Genomic DNA, 20941 nt, shown 5'->3' on the forward strand with positions numbered 1-20941 from the left:
AAAGAAACAGGTGGCCCCAACGTTCAGTGCTCTAGGGGAAAAACATTAAAATTACACTCAGTTGGGCTAGAAAAAGTTATTTGCAGCAAGCACTTATCCTAGAAGAATGTACAAATACCCCAGCAGGGTTTAGTGCCATTTTGCTTCTGAAGCTGTGCAGAGCCCTGTGCAGGCACACAAAACTGAGGCAGCTTCACAGGCTTGGCAGGTGTCTGTCTGCTCTCTCACATGTACAGCATGCAACGAAAGCAGGAAGGAAAACAGACTGCATGCAAGATCAGGTCTTGTGGTTGTGGTGGCATCAGCAGAGCAGGCAGGTTCTGTGGTGATAAGTTTCTGTGTAGACAGATAAATTACAAAGCTGACTGCCACCTACCCAAACTCACAGGGACAGGATCTGAAGGAACAGGACCCCACACCGTTGACAATGCTTCTGTAGTATGAGTTCTTAGAAAAGCAACATAGGGTCTATTTTACACAGTGTTGTGCTCTTCATTCTCACTTGTGGCTGAACTAAAAAGGTTTGTTTTTCCTATACTCATTGTAAGACTAATCTATCTCCATTTGGCTGTTTTCTTACTGGGATGCAAGAAGGTTCTTCATGAATCACTGTCCCATGACCCATGGACACCACTTGAGAAATGCTGCTGTGGAGATGTGCAAGTAAGAAAAGCCATCTGAGTCCCAACTCTGTGAAGGGACAAGAAGAGGGACCAAGCTAGGAAATGCACTCAAAATTCATTCCATTGTTTCACTGAGGTTAGTGGTATTACCTGAATTGACAGTATCACACAAGCTTTATTTAGGAACCTTGTTTCTTCCATTTTTTACTGGTCTGTATCCTCTTCATGGGCAGGGGTGAACTCATCCTTCTTGAACAAAGGGCAATTTTGTTTTTTAAGTCACTAGCTGAACAAGCATCCTTACCTAGAGTTTATTTCAGACTTTCACTTGATTAATGAAAGATGAAAATGAACTACAAAAGAACTTCAGGGAAATACCCAGCAACTATGAACTCAACTCCACTGGTGAATCTGATGAACTACTGCTGCAAAACAAAACATGCTGAATTGAGTGGATGACTGTGAAACAGTTTTACAGTAAGGCAAACCCCATGAGCTTGCACACTAGGATACAGATAGACAGTATTTAGATGTATGTTGGCAATGCTTGAACAAAGCCAAAACATAGAATTATTTATGAATCTGAAAACTGAAAGGAACCCAAAATGCTTTGCCCAGGGATTCGCTCTGAGGCTCGTATCACTGACAGTTGTAGTCCACAGTGTGTGCAGGAGGCCTATTCTCTCCTTTTATCAGCTGAGATCACTGTGTCTCGATCATGAGGCTCAGCTGTGATGGTCTCATCTTAGATAAACTCATTCTACAGGTTCAGGCTGAAAGCTGCAGAAAATTGTCTCCCTGAGGTAGCTACAGTAAGGTGCTGCTAGAAATCTGCAGCAGCAGCCCTGAACCGGATGTTTGCTTTTGAAAAAGTAGGCTGATAAAAGATAGTGAATATAAACTCTTAAATTAAAAGACTGAAATTCCCATCATGAGGCAAAACCTTCCCAGTTTATTACTGTCTGTTCTGAGAAAAATGGAAGTGTGGAGTCTCGATTCATGCAAAGGAAAATGTGTTCACTGAAAATTACCTAAGCCTTTTTTTTTTTTTTTCAGATTAAACCAGGGGAAAAAACCCTTTTGAGTATGTGGTGCCAGAAGCTAGAAAATGTACACCAATGACTACAAGTAAATTTAGATTTAAAGCTAAAAACTCTGCTGCACCAGAGCCATTTGGTACCAAATGGTACCAAACCATTTATACAGTTCAACGTGGGACTATCAGAATGGGCATTAAAACCTACCCCGCCATAACATGACTGCCCGAGGCAAGGCTTTCAGATGCCAGGTACAAAATTTACAGCCTCCAGGGAAGTGGAAAATGCCTTATCACATCCTCCTCTGTCCTGAGTTGCTCAGGGAGTTAGAAGGACTTCAGGACAAACTCAGCAGACCTGAAAGTTGTTGGATGTACAGAGCCTCCACTGCCGATGAGCCATATGCTGATTTACCACTGCCAGCCTACATACCTCTAACTTTAGCTGTGCCTCAGCTTCACCACCAGAAGAAAGCAGCTGTTGAGCTAAATTCTAAGTTAAGTGGGTGTTTCAGTGAGGCTTTTTCTTAATATTCTAAATTGTGCTTGAAGGTTTTCCAATGGATGCTCTTAAATTTATGTCATCTTAGACTCCAATAGTCCTATTTTATTGTAAATTTGCACATACATTATTTTCTAATGGCAAACAAATTACTTGTAAGAATTGCATTTTAATACAAAGGGAGAGCTATATTATGCATTAGGCATGAAGAATGTTCCCCTCCCAAAAAAAAAATTGAAAAAAAAAAAGTAATTTTGCATAGTTAGATTTTGTCTGGGATATTAAAACTAGCTGAAGCTATGCCTGTTCCTGAAAGAAAACAATTCTTATTTGACAATCTTTGTGGACTTATTTTGATCCAAAACTTCATAATTTTTTTTTAAAGAAATCATAAAACTAAAGACATAAATCATAAAACTAAGAACATCAATGTTCAATGTCTAGCTTTTTGTGGCAGAGAATGTATGAAAGTAGGTTTCTTCCCCCAGCTCTTTAATCCAAAACCATTTTGCCTGCAGAGTAGGAAGTTTTAATAAAAAGTCTGAGACTCCTTGAAGGTGTCACTCAGAGAAAATCTTTCTCATTCTTGCTGGACCCATCCAGACAAAATTGAAAGAAGGCTGTGTTTAAAGCATATGTGAAGCTTTCACTGCCTCTGCTTTACTTGCACTATAACAATCATCAACTGTCTTGAGGTCAGGAGGGCTTCTTTGATCGTGGATTCGCTTCTTCAATTTCAGCTTTTAAAAAAACCTGTGCAGCAGGGCATTTGCCTTATGTGAAGATCCATATCAGTCCTGCACTTTCAAAACAGGAAGATAAGCAAGAAGCAAAATGTTCTCGAAATCTTGCCGTTGCTAACCTTGCTCAAACGGGTGAGAAAGGGAAGAAAAAAAGCAGTCTCTGTGCTGTAAAAAAGACACCATTACTCATCTTTGCTGAATTTGTGCTTTGCCTCTCACTCCTCACTGTCACAGCTGCTTGCTCGCAGCATGGTGTTGGTGGATGCCAAATGCAGCATGGCACAGCAATAATGAGAAATAAGCTACCAGGGGAAAATTATTCAAAATCAGTTTGCAAAGGAGGTGGTGAATGTAGATGATGACATGGAGGTGGGGGAGGTTCACAGGAAAAGGCTAATTCTTTTTTCCTTCTCAGAGCTGTGAAACATTCAAGTGCCAGAGGCCTGGGAGTGTTGAAGGTACTTTCCAAGTAGTAGTACAGAAATTTCACTGTCCCTTTACTTCCTTTCCCATCAGTTGTGTCCTCCCTCCACCCCTAATCCCCCAGAGCTCCACCTCCAAAACACTTTTTCACAATTCTTTCCACTCTTAAGGAACTGGACTTTTGTCATCCACTCCCACATAGCTGGAACTGCACCCAAGGGAACTGCCTTTTTCCTTCCACCTGTTTGTCCGTCTCCCTTCCACAGAGAAAAATTAGACAGTATCTGTGGTTACCGAAAGGACTAGTATTTGGATCATCAGATCTCTTGCAAAGACTCCAGTCTTTGGAGTCAAACTCTTGAATTGTTTAATAAAGACTAAGAAATAATTATTGTCTAATGGCCTAATATAACTTAAAATAAAGCCATTAACCGCTGACTTACAAAATATAAACAGTGTAAGCTGAGGCAGTACACAGCTTTCAGAGGATTTAATTTCTTTCCTTCATCTACAGAAAGAATAATTAGGACCAGCCCTGCCCAGAATGACATGTACTAAAGAGACACTTGGTAATTGTCTCCTAGTAATATTCCAGGCAACGTGCTTCAAAGTAATTAGTACAGAGGCTGTTATTGTTGAAAAGGGACACACAAAAGACATCCATATCATCTGAAAAACTGCAAAAGAACAATTTTGGAACTGATATTGTGGTAAGGGTTTAATATCCACATAGGTAGACATGACCCTTTCTAAGGGCTTCACAAAAATACAGATGCAACAATCACCCTTCATTGCTTCATGAAAAAAAACTATATTCTTATAAAACATAAAATCTCTCTTGAATGTGCCTACTACCTTAGATGGTATTTCCATGTTCTGGATTACATTTATTTGAAACTTTTCAAGGCAAAGGAATAACACAAGCTGATCACAGGGTCTGACCCTCCTCAGCATTTTTAGAAGAGATCCTCATACTTCCTAGGCACCAAGGATAGACCAAAACCCAATCTGTCTGTCAGCACATTGAAGGAAGGGCTGGATCTTGCTGGTTGCTATGCTCTCTAAATGCTGTTGATTCAATGAGCCAGGAATAGTCATGAGGATCTTACTGGGTTGATCTTAAATTGAATCAAGCTGTTGTCTGCTGCTGGGGGGAAGTTGAGTTGATCACCAACCCCCAGAGCATCTGTGGAGCTCATGGAAAGCTGGCAGAGCAGAAAAGGTCACACAGCATTCACCTTGGCCTGGCTTAGAATTTGCAAGCAGAAAAAATTATCACAAATACTCAGCATGACTATCCTGCTGAACAATTCTCTCCTACTAATAGCTGGTCTTACTGTTTATCCTCAGTGTGGAATCAAGTTTATTTTGGAAGCTTATTTTACAGTTCAATGTGTTTTTAGCAATACTATTTCTAGTTACAATTTAGAGATGATATTTTCTCTCATTCTGATTAATCTGTTAAATAAATATGCAAATATATCAAGTGCTCTGTATAAAAATACATACACACAACAAACAACCCCTCATATAATAAATCAAGATTAATAAAAATATGTACTATATTACACATATGAAACGTAGTTTGAAACTATAATGAAACAATTACACATGAATCACAAGACATAATCTAAAAAGAACCAGTATATATAAAATAATGGCATCGCCTCTGTAAAGACAACTTGAGCATCTCCCTATTTAAAAATATATAAAAAACCCAACCAGTGTTGTCTGTGCATTTATAGCTACTGAACATAAGGTAAATTAGGAAAAAGTCTGTGAGATTCTTCATTCAACATCTGTATAGGGAGATGAATAACATCACAAACTTTTTCTAAAAGAGAAATTTAGGCTTCAAGCTCTTTTCACTAAGGCCTATATTCAATTAGGATTTAAAGAGAGGAATAATTCTTACTCTGGATCTCCATACTTAGTGAAATGAGTACCTAACACCAGTTTAAACACAGCCTTCAACAGAACATTTTGATTTGTAATGACAAATAGAAAAGTTTGTTTAAAAACATTACAGGGATTAAACAAAAAACAATGCACTGTTCATAGATGAAATATGCTGACCTACATAAAGTCAGACAACATCCTATGTGTATTTTAAAACCTTTACTTGTCTTGGGACCTTTAGCCCAGGTGTAAATTGCCCTGAGAAGATCTGCCTGCAGATACCGGGGCACTGAGCACCTCAATGAAACACATGGGAAACTGCTGGAGGACTGTGACTCAACAGTCTTGTGCTTTATGTTCCAGTAAAGATGAGTGCGAGCTAAACTTAGTATTTAGCCAGCTCAGTACTCATCCTCCAAACTGTTTCAGATGGAGAACATAAAATAACACGTTTTAGCAGAACAGTTTCAAAGACAGATGCTACGGTCAGTGAACAGGAACACTTGCGTAACCCTGCTACAGGCCATCCCTATCCATCAGCTGACACAGACCACAGGTTGCAATTACTTAAATTGTTTTTGCTTCCATTTTCTTGGGGCAGCCCAATTAGAAGTTATCATTCTTCCTCCATTCCAAACTGCTTGCTTAAAAATAGCACAGACCACTGGTAGTAAATAAGGTTTTTTCCTGACAATTCATATCAATATAATGCACAGCATCATAGCTTAATACAAATACTTTACATAACAGACACAAAAGGACAAACCAACAGCATATAACAATGCAGCTCAGCTACTCTACTATATTACATGGCTGGGAGAGTTTCCTTTCATTTTCTTCGACCTTTTCTGTAGAATTTGAATTTCTAGTACCGATACACAAGCAGTGTTTCTTTTGGCATTTTTAAAAAGCAGATGGAAAAAATGTAGATTAAATAGAATTCTGAGGAAATTAGTGAGATCATAGAAAGAGAACTTTTAAAATATCAGGAAACTGGTATGACATAATAGTTATAGGGGAAACAATTTTCCTAGGCTCAGCATCTCCTAAGTAAAATGGAATAAAAATTAAAACATCTAAGATAGAGACCTATTCTTCAGGAATAAAATACTGTCACCTTCCCTAATGATCTCCAATTGCTTGATCTGTGCACGTGTGATAGAGCTGGGGTCATTTTGTTTCATTCATTATCTTAACTAACAGACTCATTAAAAACATGCACAAACCTGGACCAACGAATGAGGGAGGGAGAAGAGTAATGAATATCTCAAAAACTCAAGCATAATTGTACTGGTTGCTAGGATGATAAAGCATAGAATTTTATTATGTATCAGTTCATGTTTTCATCTCTTTATTACCCCTCCTGAGAAGACTTGTTGTATGCCCATAGTATCATTTAAAAATAGAGATAAATAAATTTTGTCCTTCTGGGTTTCTCTCATTGCAGACCAAGCCATACATAATTACAAAATGTCACTTTTTTGTTTACAGTGGCAGATTCTGAATGCATCCTCTGCTCTTCCTGGCTGGAAGGCATTTCTGAAGAATTCTGATGTTTCAGACATTATAGAGCATGCCTTTCAGGTTTAAACTTGATTCTTACTCTTGACATTTTTTTCTCACTTATTCTTGTATCATGGCAAGTTTAGTACCTTAAATGTCTCTAAAATGGAGTGACTGGATACTTCTTAAACTCCACACAGTGAAGACCTTCCATCTGGGGAATAATGACGTAAACTTGTATGCCTCCTAACATCCAGGACACAGTGAAAGTCCTCTGTGTAGGGACTGGGAACTGAGAGCACTATGCAACTCTTGGGGGTGTATTTCAGAAAGCACATGCCAATTTTTTAACTCTGGAAACGTTGTAAAATGATTAAAAAGGAATAAAACTTATTTTTATTTTCAAAAGACATCAGTAGCACAGTGCATCTGTGAATTTCTGTTCAAGTTCCACATGATTTTGATTTCCCCAGACCTGATCTACTTGGAGACATTGGCACCATTACACTCCAGTCTTCATGTCAAGCTCCTGATGATTTTGTGTTTCATTAACAGTCAGGAGTTCATCACATGCTTGTGTTCGGTCATTTGACTGTCCTTTATGAACCAAGTGCACCATTTCTTGTGATTTGCTGATGTCTCCATTTAATGCACTTGACTTCCTGTCCTCCACTGCCCCTTTCCCGTTGTTAATCACTAGCTTTTTCTTCTGCCCACATCTAGAAAGAAATAAAAATAAAATACTATTAACAGAGACTAACAGAAATAAGAAAAAAAAATTGAAGGTCAATACTTAGGAAAAGGTGATTGGAAACTAAACTTGTATCTGTCAGTGCAGACTTACACTATGCAAAGTGCAAAGTTTCTCCATATTGCATATTTTATTTTTAAAAGTATCCACCATTACATGCATAACATATGTCAGGAGCTCACTTTTTCAATTTTTACCTATTGTTCCTACATATAGCAATAACAATTCATTACTGAATGCTAGAATTTTTTTATAACCTTTCTATATATCCACATTTATGAACTTTGTATATATCCCACTATAAAGACAGTTTCTAAATCCAGACTTGGGACCGCACCTTTGAAAATGCAGGAGTTCTCGAGGGAGTTGAAAATCTGGATCAAGCTCTCACCTCATTATACAAAAAAACTCTTTTTTTTCTTTGTATTAGTGTGTCAATCCTAGAAGCCAAAAAGCAGCAAGGAAATATGGAGAACTACTGCTACTATCTGCAGCACAGTTCCTTATGATGTTAAGGTAGGACACAGGCACTGTGCCTTTAAAGTTACACTCGCTGCAGGGATGCACAGTAAACTTTAGATATAGCTCTGAATGAAATACACACACACACACACACACACACTCCTTTAGGAAGTCACCAGTCCAAAACTGATGCATGCTGGTCATCATGGGCTGAGTATTCTTCAAAGCAGTAAAAAGTGTACTAGTTACAGCTGTGAGATTTGCTTCAGACTGTTAAGATGATTCTGTGGCTACACAGCGTTGAATATCCTACTTTTCCTCAAGCAGCCTTATTTATGTAAACTGTATACACAAAGCACATCTCTCTTAAGAAGGACTGTCTCTGTTAAGTTGTACTTTTAAGCGGTTCTTCTTAAATGAAGCATATTTTGCCTGAATTACTAATTTAGCAGTTCAATTATACTATTATGCTTCAGAAATACTATATTTTTCATGCTTACTCCTTCATTTTCATAGGTGAGTGTTATTTTATCTGAAGTAGCTCAGTTCACTGTGCTAATGTTACACACACCCTTGGGAATGATTTCCTGCTCTGTAGCCATAAAATGCCGAAAGACACCAGCAAGGAGCTGTGGAGTTCCACAGCCTCTTCAAAGAGCAGCTCAGAGTGCTCCGCAACCAACAGACTAGGAAAAAATTTGCTCACTATTTCCTGAACAAAAATCTCCACGTACTATATGGTTACTACTCTGAATAAAAAAAAAAAAAAAAAAAAAAAAGTTCAAATTCAACCTTCCAGTAGCATTCAATAGTTACTCTATTAAAGGGCTCAATTTTAACATTCAAGCAGCAAAAAGCTGTTGAAGACAATTGAGATCTAACCTCAGAACAGCCCCCAAAGAAAAGAAAGAGGTAAGAACTTTATAGCCTATGCTTTAGCTCAGGGTTTTTTCAAATTTCCTGGCTAACTTTGCACAGATCACTGCACCTTTTCTTTGCTCAGCTTCTTCATCTGTAAAATAGAGTAAATAAAGCTATTGAGAGCTCTGATAGCTATGTTAGAATGTATCCTTGTGACTGCCAGCTGTGATACTGACTTTTGTTTGGAAGGAACAGATTAATCCTGTGATAGCAATTGTCCAATACAGCCCTCCACACTGTACACAGACAACACTGTTAATGGTGGAAGATTATACTCAGCTCATGCTGTGGTTGCTACTGTGTTCATCTCTCAGTTTTCTCTCTCAGTGAACAGGATTTTCCTATTAATAACTAACAAATAGAGAATAATCAATTTTCTGTGAAATTTCTACATACAGTTAATTTCCATTTCCAAGACCAAATGGTTTGTAAAGCTACTGACTTCACATGATTCCATGTGAGTGTGGAGGCTGCTGTGTGACCTGCGCAGGACACGGTCACCCCAAGTCACAGAGCGTCGCAGAGGATGCTCTTTCCTGTATTATGTTTTTCTACTCTTTGACCAAGCTTTGGAGCCTCTCAAGGAAGAAAAGAGTAATGCAGTTTGTTTTGAAAATGGGAAGGTGCAACCTTACCTTCTCCGACTGTTGACAGCAATGCAGACTGCAAGAATCAGTACAAGTGCCACAAGAGCAGCCACTATGATCAGCCATTCTGCAGGGAGAGATGAGGGAGGGGAGAAGAGCATGTTAACGTATCTCTTGTAGTTTTGCTATTTCAAAGAACTGCAAGAACAAAATCTCTTCTACTTTCCTTAAACCGTCAGACTGTTTTCCTGCTTTGCGTGAATGCTTGTTCATTTTACAGAATGTTTCTGTGTAAATCAAGTACATTTTCATCATTCAGCTACACACAGGCCAATTCAGATTAAATATCCCATCGTTGTTATCACCCATAAGTACTGCATTTTGGTGGGCATAGGCGAAGAGGAGATGTATCACTGACTTACTTCAAGAGCAAAAGAAAAGGCTTAGCATGACACACCCAGAAGAAGCAGGATGACTTTCAGTAGATTTTTAGTAAAGAAGGTTTCAAGACCTTCCCAGCAGCCTCTTCTCTGCTATCATTATAGCCCTACTACCATTACAGATGGAGGTCCTCCACAAAGAGCTAACTCCTTGATTTTGTTCGTTTGAAACAAGTCTCCCTTGTTTAACAAGACTCTTACACTTTATTTGAAACGAATTACTTCTTTTAATTAGTTAATTATTATTACTCTGTGGTGAAAAACTGATAAGCACTCTTTTTGTAGTATAGTCGTCTTATATCTCCCCTCAGTTTTCTCTGAAAATGATGAGTTCTCCAGAAGGTGCTTCAAAGGTTGCTTTTCCAAAATTTTCTGTGTGTTCTTCTCCATTTTTTTCCTGTGTGAGTGAGCAGTGCCTTGAACTGAACACAGAGCTGAGCTTAAGCTCTGGACTTGCTAGGTCTAAGTAGAATGGGATAATTACTTTCTCTGTTTTAAAAATTACTTTACTTTACTGCTAATATGTCCCAGAATATATTTGCATTCTTTTGCAAGTGTATCATAGTGTTGGCTTCTTTTTATTTTGTTTTATTCTGCAAGCTCTATTCTGCAACACTCGTCTCAGCTATCACGTTTACCGAACTGTATACAGTACTGTGCATAGATCTTTAACAAGTTTTTCCTGATTTCCTATCAATTTATAAAAATAATTTGAATCTTAATCCCTTGACCTCATTTTCACCTCTTATTTTAATTGATATGAATGCAATTCTGTACTTATATTTTTAAAACATATGACTTCAAAAACCTACCTGGTACACGGGCCGACCTTGGCTGTGAATCTATTTTTGTTGTGGCGGTCTCTCCAGGGAAAGTAGTGGATTCATAATGTCCCTTGTGTGGTCCTTCATTACCATATACACCAGAGGTAGAGCCTAAAGAAAAGAAAAAAAACCTATCCATTAGGCCAAATATGCTTAGTGAGCATTTAACAGCAAGGTACAAAGAATATGACTTTCACGATTAAAAAAACACATATTCTGGAAAGTTCATGCTTTTTTTTTTGCTTTTTTTTTTTTTTTTTTTTTTTTTTTTTTTTGGTGAGCCAAAATGTGATTATGATTGCCTAGAAATTTTCTAAAGAAAATGTAAAGACCTAAGTGTTGGTAACTTTTTAAAGAGGCTTTTGTCATCCAAAACATCTTGTCTGTTCCATGGGGAAAAGAGAATGAGAAAAGGAGAGAGAGAATTTTACTTTTTTATTAAACCTAAACTTTTTTATTTAAACCTAAAATGCCCAATATGGAGAAATTCTGAAACTATTAATTCTATTCTGACACAGCATAAAACTGAATGTTGAAACTCTAAGGGTTTCATTAAATAGAATGATAGTTCTCTGAATGGTTGTAAATGATCAGCAGAATATAGATACAGTAATTTCATTACTTCATTAGCACTACAAAAACCGTATTACAGATCTCCACCTCTTTGAATTCTTCTAGAGTCTTATAGAGTAAACTAAGTGCTGACTCTAATCAGCTGTAAAGTTCTTTTTCTTTAACACACATTGGAACTAATTTCTATCCAGCATTTCTGATCCCCTTTCCTAATAACAGCTGGTGAATACAAACCCAAGAAGAATGTTTGTCCCCTCTTGCTTTGCCAGCAAGCAGCTCACGAATCTTCCAGATGTTTTCACTATTTTTATTAACAGGAAACTTATTGACTGGTGTGTTGTTTGGTGCTGTCACAACAAAGGACAGAAAGGCAGTTGGACATTTATTAAAGTGTGTGTGCTTAGAGAACTGCTACATTTGCTTTCCCCCTGAGCACTGAGAAGAAGCAGGATTCAGTTGTGTACCCTGCTGTTCTGGCTCTGGGAAGGTGCTTGCAAGTGGTAGGGAGGGATCCTCAAAAGCTCTCTACATTTCATTTTGGTAACATACTAGAGTTTTTTTCTTTATGGTCACTTATTTTTCGGGTTACTTCAGTGGACTGATTTTTTATTCTGTGGACACTTGGACACTTAGTGTGATGTCAGACCACAGCTTAAACATAGCTGTAGAAAAAAGCAAGTGAAACAAAGTAGTATAGTGCATCAAACCACCCATCTGTTCAGCAAAAGCCTTTAACCGTAGTCTGCCAATACACTGAATACATGAATCTTTTCCATTCCATTACATCAATAGGGGGTAACACTACAAGTGAATGAACCATTCAATACATAATTTTTTTAATGAAAATGGTAATGTCCTAGTAATTCCCTTATATTGTGTTTTTAAAAATCACCATGAGAAAGTAAATGAAAAAAGACAAAGTTTTGAGACTTCTGCCAGGGCACTGACAATGAAAAGATTCAATGCAGATATTCACATTGAAACTTATCTTTGAACCAGTTCTTACATGTTCTACGTGCTCAAAACAGAAAGGTAGCAAAAATCTTTTCATAGTGTGTAATGCCTGCATGTAAAATTAAGGAGGAAGCTTGGATTAATTAAGTGAACAGGGCCCAGTGAAAGTCAAGTAATGAGTTTGGTATAGTAGGAAACCATTATGAAAAACAGATTTATCTTTCCAATAAAATTCTATCGAATACATATTTTGCATTTATACTGATACACCTATGTCAAAATAACCAGACAATTTTTTGACAGAGTTGATTTTACTGGTCTTATACAAAATTTTGGAAAAAAAAAATAGCAGGCCACATTCCATCTCACAATGTATTAATTAATTTATTAATAACAGAATTATCTTTAAAGTGTTTGCTGTATAATGCTGTAAAAGCATAGGTACATAATCTCGCTTATGTGTGAAGAATGTCCACAGAGCATTGGCCAAATTCTACCCTGGAATGGTTCCACTAACTTCCAAGAAAGTGCATGAAAACACTGTTTGGATTAGCAGCTTTTGGAAAAGAAAAAACAAAAATCCCCTACTGTTAGGATGATTAATTATATGGAAACTACATTTGGAAACAAGGAAAAGTCCCTTAACTTTGCATACAATTAGCATGTGACCACACACAAAAAAACCCAAAGGCTACATGTAGTATAATAACAAACATTGTTATTGTTAAATGCACTAACTTTATCAGAAGAATAACCCTTAAAAAAAAAAAAAAAGCTGTTCTCAAATGAAATGTCTGTTACAGCCCAGTAACAGTAAAGAAAGGCAAAATGTTATCATGAATGTATGGGCATGAGGAGAAAGTTTAGGCTTCTTCACTTCAACAGTTGCATTCACATATTGATAACACAAGGTTATTTGCAAACAGCTATTTACAGCCTTTTAGTAAGTCCTTTTAGTAGGAAGAGAGATCCTCCATGACATCTTATCAGAAGGTTCTATACAGTAAAAACTCCAAAAGGAAATCATGCTAATGGCAACAATTTACAATTATGGTTAGTACACATGGGTTTGGACAATAGCTGTTGTCCACAATAATAACTTACTGATGGATAAATTAAAATGTTTATAATTCACTATTCTTACTAGTAGTAAGAGGGGTCTGCAAGCAGTTAAGATGGTCTTCAGCGTCTGGAAGAATTGCAGGTATCCAACTGACATGGGAATCATCTGTGGTGTTCGCTTGTTCACTTTCCCTTCCAGGTGGAGTGCCAGGTGCCAGTGGCTCCTTGGTTGCTCTTTCTTGCTTAACATCCTCCACAGACTCTGTGACGGTGCCATGATCGGCTTTAAAACGGAGCACTCACAAAACCACCACCCATATTGTTTCCACATTGTATTTCCACATTGCACCACAGCAAGCCAGAAAGCACGTCCACCTTCCTCGTTCAAAGCACAGAAGCAGGAGAGAAGACATGAAGGCCCCTCCTTCTTCTTCCACTCTGCCACTGGCTTCTGAGAGACCACTAACCACCATATCTATGCTCACCATGTTGGAGCAAGACATTGGCTACATGTACAGATCCCAGTGACACATGGAGAGGGGAGACCTTCAGGAGAAGAGACCACAGCAGCAACAACCTGACCATGTAACTCAGGAGTGAGAGGCCATACTGCAGCCAGACTTGTGTCAGTCTTTCCTGGCAATCCAGAGGTGAGGAGAAGTAAGAAATTGATGGCAGAATATATAGAATGTAATTCTTCTATGATTGCATGGCATTCACCACTGGAACATCTCTATGATGGTGCTGCTGCTGAGTCGCAGGAGCAAGTCATCTGATTAACCTACCAGAGCACCTCCACCACACCAATCATGGTGCCAAAGCATATCAAGCCTGATCCCACTGATGCACAAGAAAGGAAGACAAGGCCAGGGATTCAGAATCACCAAAGTGCATGTCTTGCAGAACATTTAGCAGGTCACCCAAAAACATGCTCCGGCAAAGGACAGAAACCACCATGTACACCAGTAGAGTCCCTCACACCTTGTCCACAGAGCCTATCACAGATTTTTGCACTGCAAGTCCACACTAAGAATGTAGATCCCCAGGATGAGAAAGATAGGGTAAGGAGTCAACTTCAGAAGCAATAATGTCTCATTTCACACAAGCATGAGAAATGAGTATGATCCATTATTCTTACTGGTACCTATCAGAGTAGAGCCATTACCATCTTTGATTATACTGGCTGTGGTCCTGTGGAGCACTTCACCCCTGGGGGCATCTGTGGGATTTGTGATGCCTTCAGAGCCCTGTCCTGATTCATTATCTGAAGGCAGAGGTGGTTCAGTTGGGTCTTTGTGGTGGGCATCATCGGGAGAGGCAACAGCGGTTACCACGACGCGAGTTGCCCATGTTTCCTGGGTTATATCTTCTGGTACCAGAACATCAGTGGAGGCTGTGACTGTTGTGATGATGGCTAAGTTAACTTCAAAGACATTTTAAAAATCCTACCTCACAAATTTTTCCCTCTTAATTTAATTTAGCAATCTCTAGTCTTTTATTTATTCGCTGATGTAGAATATGTAGTGAGAAGAAAAAAAAACAAAACCCACAAGCAAAGAATGTCTTTTGTATATGTCACGTTTTTTGGTTTGTCTGTTCCTTCACTAACACCCTAATAATAAAGTTTATATCAATTTAAAATTATACTACTGAAAGTTAATGTCACTAAGCAAAATCATAAACTGAAATATGCATTAATAAACAATGCAGCCTTAAGTGTTAAGTTTTAAGTTTTGAAAATACCTCAAAACTACTTAGAAGGGTGAAAATAGTAATATTATTTTCATAATAAGTATAAGAATTCCTGTTGTTACAAAGGAATTATATTAGAATGACTAAATTTAAAACATTTTTAAAAATTGCTAAATCACACTTGCTTTTTCATATTTGCAACTGATCTGTAAAACCACATTAGCTTAACAAACAATGAACTGAGGAGCTTTACCAAATCCCCTTCATATTTAGAAAACAGGAGTAGAGGGTAGAGAATACAATTATATTTTAATCCACAGACTGTGTTTTAATTCACACAATCTTTAGCTTTCATTGTTCTTTGGCAAATTCTAAATGTTGCAGACTAAATAATTCTGATGAAAATGAGTTTTGAAGAAGAAAAGGGAAGTATAAATGCTAATTTTTCCTTTGAATTTCTTTTTTAGAAAATGTAAGAAAGATGTAAAAAGTTCCAAAGTACTATGATGTCATAAAAATAAATAATATTACATCGTATTATATAAAAAATCAGTATTTTGAACTGGGATAATTTTAACTGGGTAATATGAAAGTGCTTAGGAAATAAAGTTAGAACCTTGCAAAACTGCATGAACAAACTCCAGTAAATTATTTCAAATTTTACTGTATTAAGAAAATATGTGGAAATATCAAGACCAGGAAAAGTAAGACAGGAAAAGCTATATTTAGGTTTATGATTTATTTACACTACTGCCCATTTCCACAAAGCAATTGCTTTCTCAGTATCCCCATCTACTAAAAATAAACCTGAGAAAAGTCAGGGGACATAAGATACAGGGCATGCAGGGGAAAAATATCCTTAAATAGGTAGCAATTCTTGTTGGGATATTCACGTGCAACAAAATCATAAAAACATTTGCACTGCAAATTCACAACAAGAATGCAGATGAGAAAGACAGGGAAACAAGTTAAGTTTCAGAAGAAATAATGCCTCATTTCCCACAGGCATGAGAAATGAGTATGATTCATTATTCTTACTGGTACCTATCAGAGGAGAGTCATAACCATCTTTGATTATACTGGCTGTGGTCTTGTGGAGGACTTCATCCTCTGGGGTATCTGTGGGATTCCTGATGCCTTCAGTGCCCTGTCCTGGTTCATTATCTGAAGGCAGAGGTGCTTCAGTTGGGTCTTTGTGGTGGGCATCATCAGGAGAGGCAACAGCTGTTATGATGGTTAATAACAGATGACTTAAATATAGATTATTTAATCAGATGTGAATCCCATCTGTGGGCTGCTGTGGCCTTCCCATTCCCATCTCATTCAAGTCTCCTGTTCACCTTAAACCACTGTTACCCTTTTCTCAACTCAAAAAGATAAGAGAAGAGAGACCTGTCCTGTACAGGACAACCACTGCTCTCTCAAGGTTTTGAAGAGACATTTTCATTTGCTATTCTTGTCCACTTTTTTACTTAATAAAAAATATCCCCAAGGACAGTGGACAAAGAGACATAGAGACAGCAGTCACGAGGATTCCCTGACCTGTATCCCAGGCTGACTACAGAGCCACAACTTCCGGGACACTGCCATGTGCTGTTACAGCATGTTTTACATTGCAGGTATCAATACTGACAGTAAAGAACCCTTCCTACAGGCACTGTACAAAGTTACTCAAGACACTGTGAGTGGTGACAAGTTATAATTCATTGTCCTTACTAGTAGTAAGAGGGGTCTGCAAGCGGTTAAGATGGTCTTCAGCGTCTGGAAGAATTGCAGGTATCCAACTGACATGGGAACCATCTGTGGTGTTCGCTTGTTCACTTTCCCTTCCAGGTGGAGTGCCAGCTGCCAGTGGCTCCTTGGTTGCTCTCTCTCGGTTAACATCCTCCACAGACTCTGTGACGGTGCCATGATCGGCTTTAAAACGGAGCACTCACAAAACCACCACCCATATTGTTTCCACATTGTATTTCCACATTGCACCACAGCAAGCCAGAAAGCACGTCCACCTTCCTCGTTCAAAGCACAGAAGCAGGAGAGAAGACATGAAGGCCCCTCCTTCTTCTTCCACCCTGCCACTGGCTTCTGAGAGACCATTAACCACCATATCTATGCTCACCATGTTGGAGCAAGACATTGGCTACATGTACAGATCCCAGTGACAATCTTCAGGAGGAGAGACCAGATCATGTTTTTAGCACATTATTTTGATGTTATGAATAGCATGTTATATGAGATTGCATCATGATGTTGTGTCATGCCAGTTTTGTAAATTCCTTTCTCTCATCATTCTGTGAACCATAGGGACAAATATTTTGATAAAATCTATGAAAAGAACAACACTATTTCCCCAGATGAACATTCACAAATTAAATGCATTAACCTGTTGATGTACAAATATACATAGGTATGAATTCGACTTTAAGATAAAGACAGTCTGGCAACACGAACTAACATAACTCATGTAATGATCTCGATGCAATTTCACAGCCAGGCTTCACCAAGGAATGGAAAGTACTAAAAGTGGCGTTGGCAAGAAAAGAACTATTGTTTTATACAGAGCTAAAATAGAACCCTTTTGTCTCACCACCATCCAGATGGAGCGCAGAGAAAACTAGTAATTCTACAACTTATGTTGTTATTTTAAGAGATTAGTAATTACCCCTGCCTACAAGTTCATGCAGTATATTTCCAGGACAGGTCATTTGAGAGGCAGAAGTGATGCAGTATACATAACTGACATTATTATTATTACCTGTAGTGGAAGAATCTTTTTCATGATTGTTCTCTCTGGAAGGAATAGTTCTGTCCGTTATAGCAGGCCGTGTTGCATAGTCCTCTCTGTTGTCCCAACCTGGATATACCCATGGGTCTTGCACGGAGGTGGAGACCACAGCTGTTATGATGATGGTGAAGCAATTATGAACTCAGTATATAAAGATCCATTTCTCATATTATTCTCCTCTTCGGTTCTTGTCTCTATGACAGGCCTTGCTCACATGTCTACTACATTTAATGGCAAAGAGAAGTAAAGTAGATTTGCTTCTCATCCTGGTTTATGTTTAGAAAAGTGCCTACTGTCATCAGTAAGACCAACTCCTTCCTCAAACCAAACATATGTTTTTCAGAATCAAGGTATCTTACTGTTTTTCAAAAGTATTTCTCTGAATCTTGCCGCTGACTTTGTTTTGGCTGAATATCAAACCAATAGCCACTGATTCAGAATTAAGAACCTCAAAGCTAGAAACAACTGCAAGGATATGACCCATCAGTAAGACTTTATTCACAGAATTTGAGTGCATTGACTAGATCCAATTTTTTTGCCTTTGAAATGTCACTGCTTTATTAGTTGCAGCATCTCCAGGAAAACAGACAAGGGGAATGTTAGCATCTCCCCCCCATGACAAATGGGAATGTTAGCATATGCTGCAGATTTGTCAACAAGTGCACATACTAGATAAGACAGCATTCAACTGGAGAATATTTGATATTGCAGTTATTTAGAAAAAACTTATCCATATCAACCAATATGTAGTTTTTATTAGATAGTCACAGCAAAAGAGTACCCAAATCTTACAGGAAGCATAACCCTCTTTAGCCCCTTCATTTCAATAAGAAATTTGCCACAGTGTGTTACAATTTTAATTGCAACTAGGCCATTACATATTGCTATAGTAGTGTAGTATAATGTAGTGTAGTGTAGTATAGTACAGTGTAGTGTGGTAAAGTAGGGCACAGTACAGGGTTTACATAGATATCTCTACCTCATATTGCATTGTACTGCATCACCAGATTTTTTAAGGACAATGATGACGTGACTGGGCTTGATGTCTTAAAGGAATGTGGACTTAGGCACTACTGAAACAGAGAGCTACACAAAACTTTTGCTAATAAGATTCCATTTAGTTGAATAAATAGAAACAGCATCTAAATTATGTTTGTGATATGCTTCTCTTCATAGTCCTGTATTTAATAATCTGCAACAGTAGATGACTGTTGGCAGTACATCTGTCATTAACTAGTAAGCTTGGTATACTCACAGGAACTATATATATATATATATATATATAAACTAATATATGCCAATTTTCAGTTACTAGCTTTAAAGTATAATTTGGTCTTTTATGTTTCAATTGATTCAAAGAATGGAAGATGGATGCCTTTTTCTTATTCTATGCTGTGCTTTGTTTTCTTTCCTTCATCACCAGTACCATACTGTCATAGTTCGAAAGTGAGGTGAGTAGACATTTTAGATATTTTTTTTTTTAGATATAATTGCCATATGAACAAAAAAAAAAATCCCAGTCCGATAATGACTTGCAACAGGGGAGTGAACACAGCTCTCAATGAATGAAATATACAACAGACAGTATTAAACCTTCTGTGTTTCCTACAAATAAAACCCTGCTAGACAGTTAGTTAAAAGCTTGTGACTGCATGATACACAACACAAAATGTAGGAGAAAATTATGGGAGATTTCAATTCTAGAGGTCTTGACCTGCAAGCCAAATAGAAGAGAAAGAAACACCCAGGGACAGGTCTGAAGAATAATTAAAAAATAAAATTATTTTTTAATAATTAAAAAATAATATAACGTCAGAATTTCTCAGGGCCTGTCCTATGGCATCAGAATGCAAAAACTATTGATAAATAAAAAATATTAAAAGTAAATCCTTAGGAAGCCCTGATAATTTCCTAAAATGTGACCTGTAATATTACCTGTATGAGAAGATTCCTTTTCAAAATAATTTTCACCTGCAACAGTAAATTGATGTTGTTCAGTACTCGCCGTGGTATTTGCAGGATTTTGTTCTTGACTGATCCCTCCAGAATGAACGCTGTGTGATAGTGGATGTTGGGTTGGTCCTTGATGTTTTTCATTTTCATTTGTAACTAGTGCTGATAAGATGATGATTGAATCAATAATGATCAAAATACCCAACATCAGTCATATCATTCTCATATCATGGTTTAATAACAAAGGTGCCTGGCTTTTGCATTTTGGCTTTTTCTTGTTGTTGCATATGATGTGAAATGAAAGATGAAAGAAGAAGTAGTCCTTTGGAAACCCTATGACACAAACCCATCACCAGGATCAGAAGAAGATTTAAGCAGGCTAGAAAGGATCCCAGTGACCAATGGAAGAGAAGGATATTGGAGAAGCAGCAGAGGAACACACAGAAACCACAGTTTACACCTCTATTTCATTATTCATGAATACTAACGTAACTGTTGAGTCTGTGTATTCTGGGGTTTTAAAGCGAAAATATGGATGAACTTTCTCTTTTAAGTAAATATCTCAATTACACAATTACAAAGCTGGCTCCAAGGAAATTGCAATTTCTTCTGAGACTGGAAAGATGAAATAAGTAGGTTCATATATTCAAAGCTGATAACCATAATTATTTTGAACTAAAAAAATAATTAAAGCTCTGATCAATAAAATAAATTCATTGCTCACTCTTTAATTTGCTCTTGCTTACACAGCATAAGATGCAGTCAGAAAGCAGCTGAAGTACCACCACCATAAGAGAGGTTTTCTATTGAACATTGACAGGTTTGGAAAAGATACATCAGAAAACCTAAGATGAGTACTAGAACTCAGCTGGAAATATATTTGCCTTAGGTATCAAACATTTCCATGAGTGGCATATTAAAAGTAAAGCAAAGGTCCTTAATCAGAGTATGCATAGAATGAGCTGGACTTGTTATATAGGCTGAGAAACCAGCTAGAGAGACCTATGCTACTTCCCAAAATGAGAAAAACTGGAGAAGTACTAATTTATGCATTCAGGCAATGAAATATTCATATAGAGAGTACTCATGAAAATGTAATCCATTCTTTTTAAATTAAACCTAATACATCTATATTATCTTATTAAAACAAGAGTTAATATTAACTAATGTATGAATACAACTGATCTAAAAACATGTCACAAATGAAA

At 37.6% G+C, this 20941-nt stretch overlaps 1 protein-coding gene across 2 annotated transcripts in view; it reads right to left on the reverse strand.

Moving 5' to 3' along the window:
- Positions 1-4032: 4032 nt before the first annotated feature.
- The window catches only part of CD44 (CD44 molecule (Indian blood group)), a 97082-nt gene continuing 80173 nt past the window's right edge, over positions 4033-20941 (reverse strand). Inside the window, exons 14-22 of one of the 2 annotated variants that reach the window (XM_050336550.1) lie at positions 19716-19895; positions 17751-17891; positions 16712-16891; positions 16040-16219; positions 14469-14702; positions 13386-13565; positions 10703-10825; positions 9499-9577; positions 4033-7448 (exon numbers count right to left, since the gene is read on the reverse strand). In XM_050336550.1, the coding sequence (XP_050192507.1) occupies positions 7232-7448; positions 9499-9577; positions 10703-10825; positions 13386-13565; positions 14469-14702; positions 16040-16219; positions 16712-16891; positions 17751-17891; positions 19716-19895 (1514 nt within the window). In that variant the 3' untranslated portion in view covers positions 4033-7231. The remainder of the gene's footprint in view (positions 7449-9498; positions 9578-10702; positions 10826-13385; positions 13566-14468; positions 14703-16039; positions 16220-16711; positions 16892-17750; positions 17892-19715; positions 19896-20941) is intronic. The other variant, XM_050336549.1, reaches the window with a different exon arrangement.

This window comes from Myiozetetes cayanensis, unplaced genomic scaffold (genome assembly GCF_022539395.1).
Source record: "Myiozetetes cayanensis isolate MyiCay16 unplaced genomic scaffold, myiCay2020 scf6-25, whole genome shotgun sequence".
NCBI lineage: Eukaryota > Metazoa > Chordata > Aves > Passeriformes > Tyrannidae > Myiozetetes > Myiozetetes cayanensis.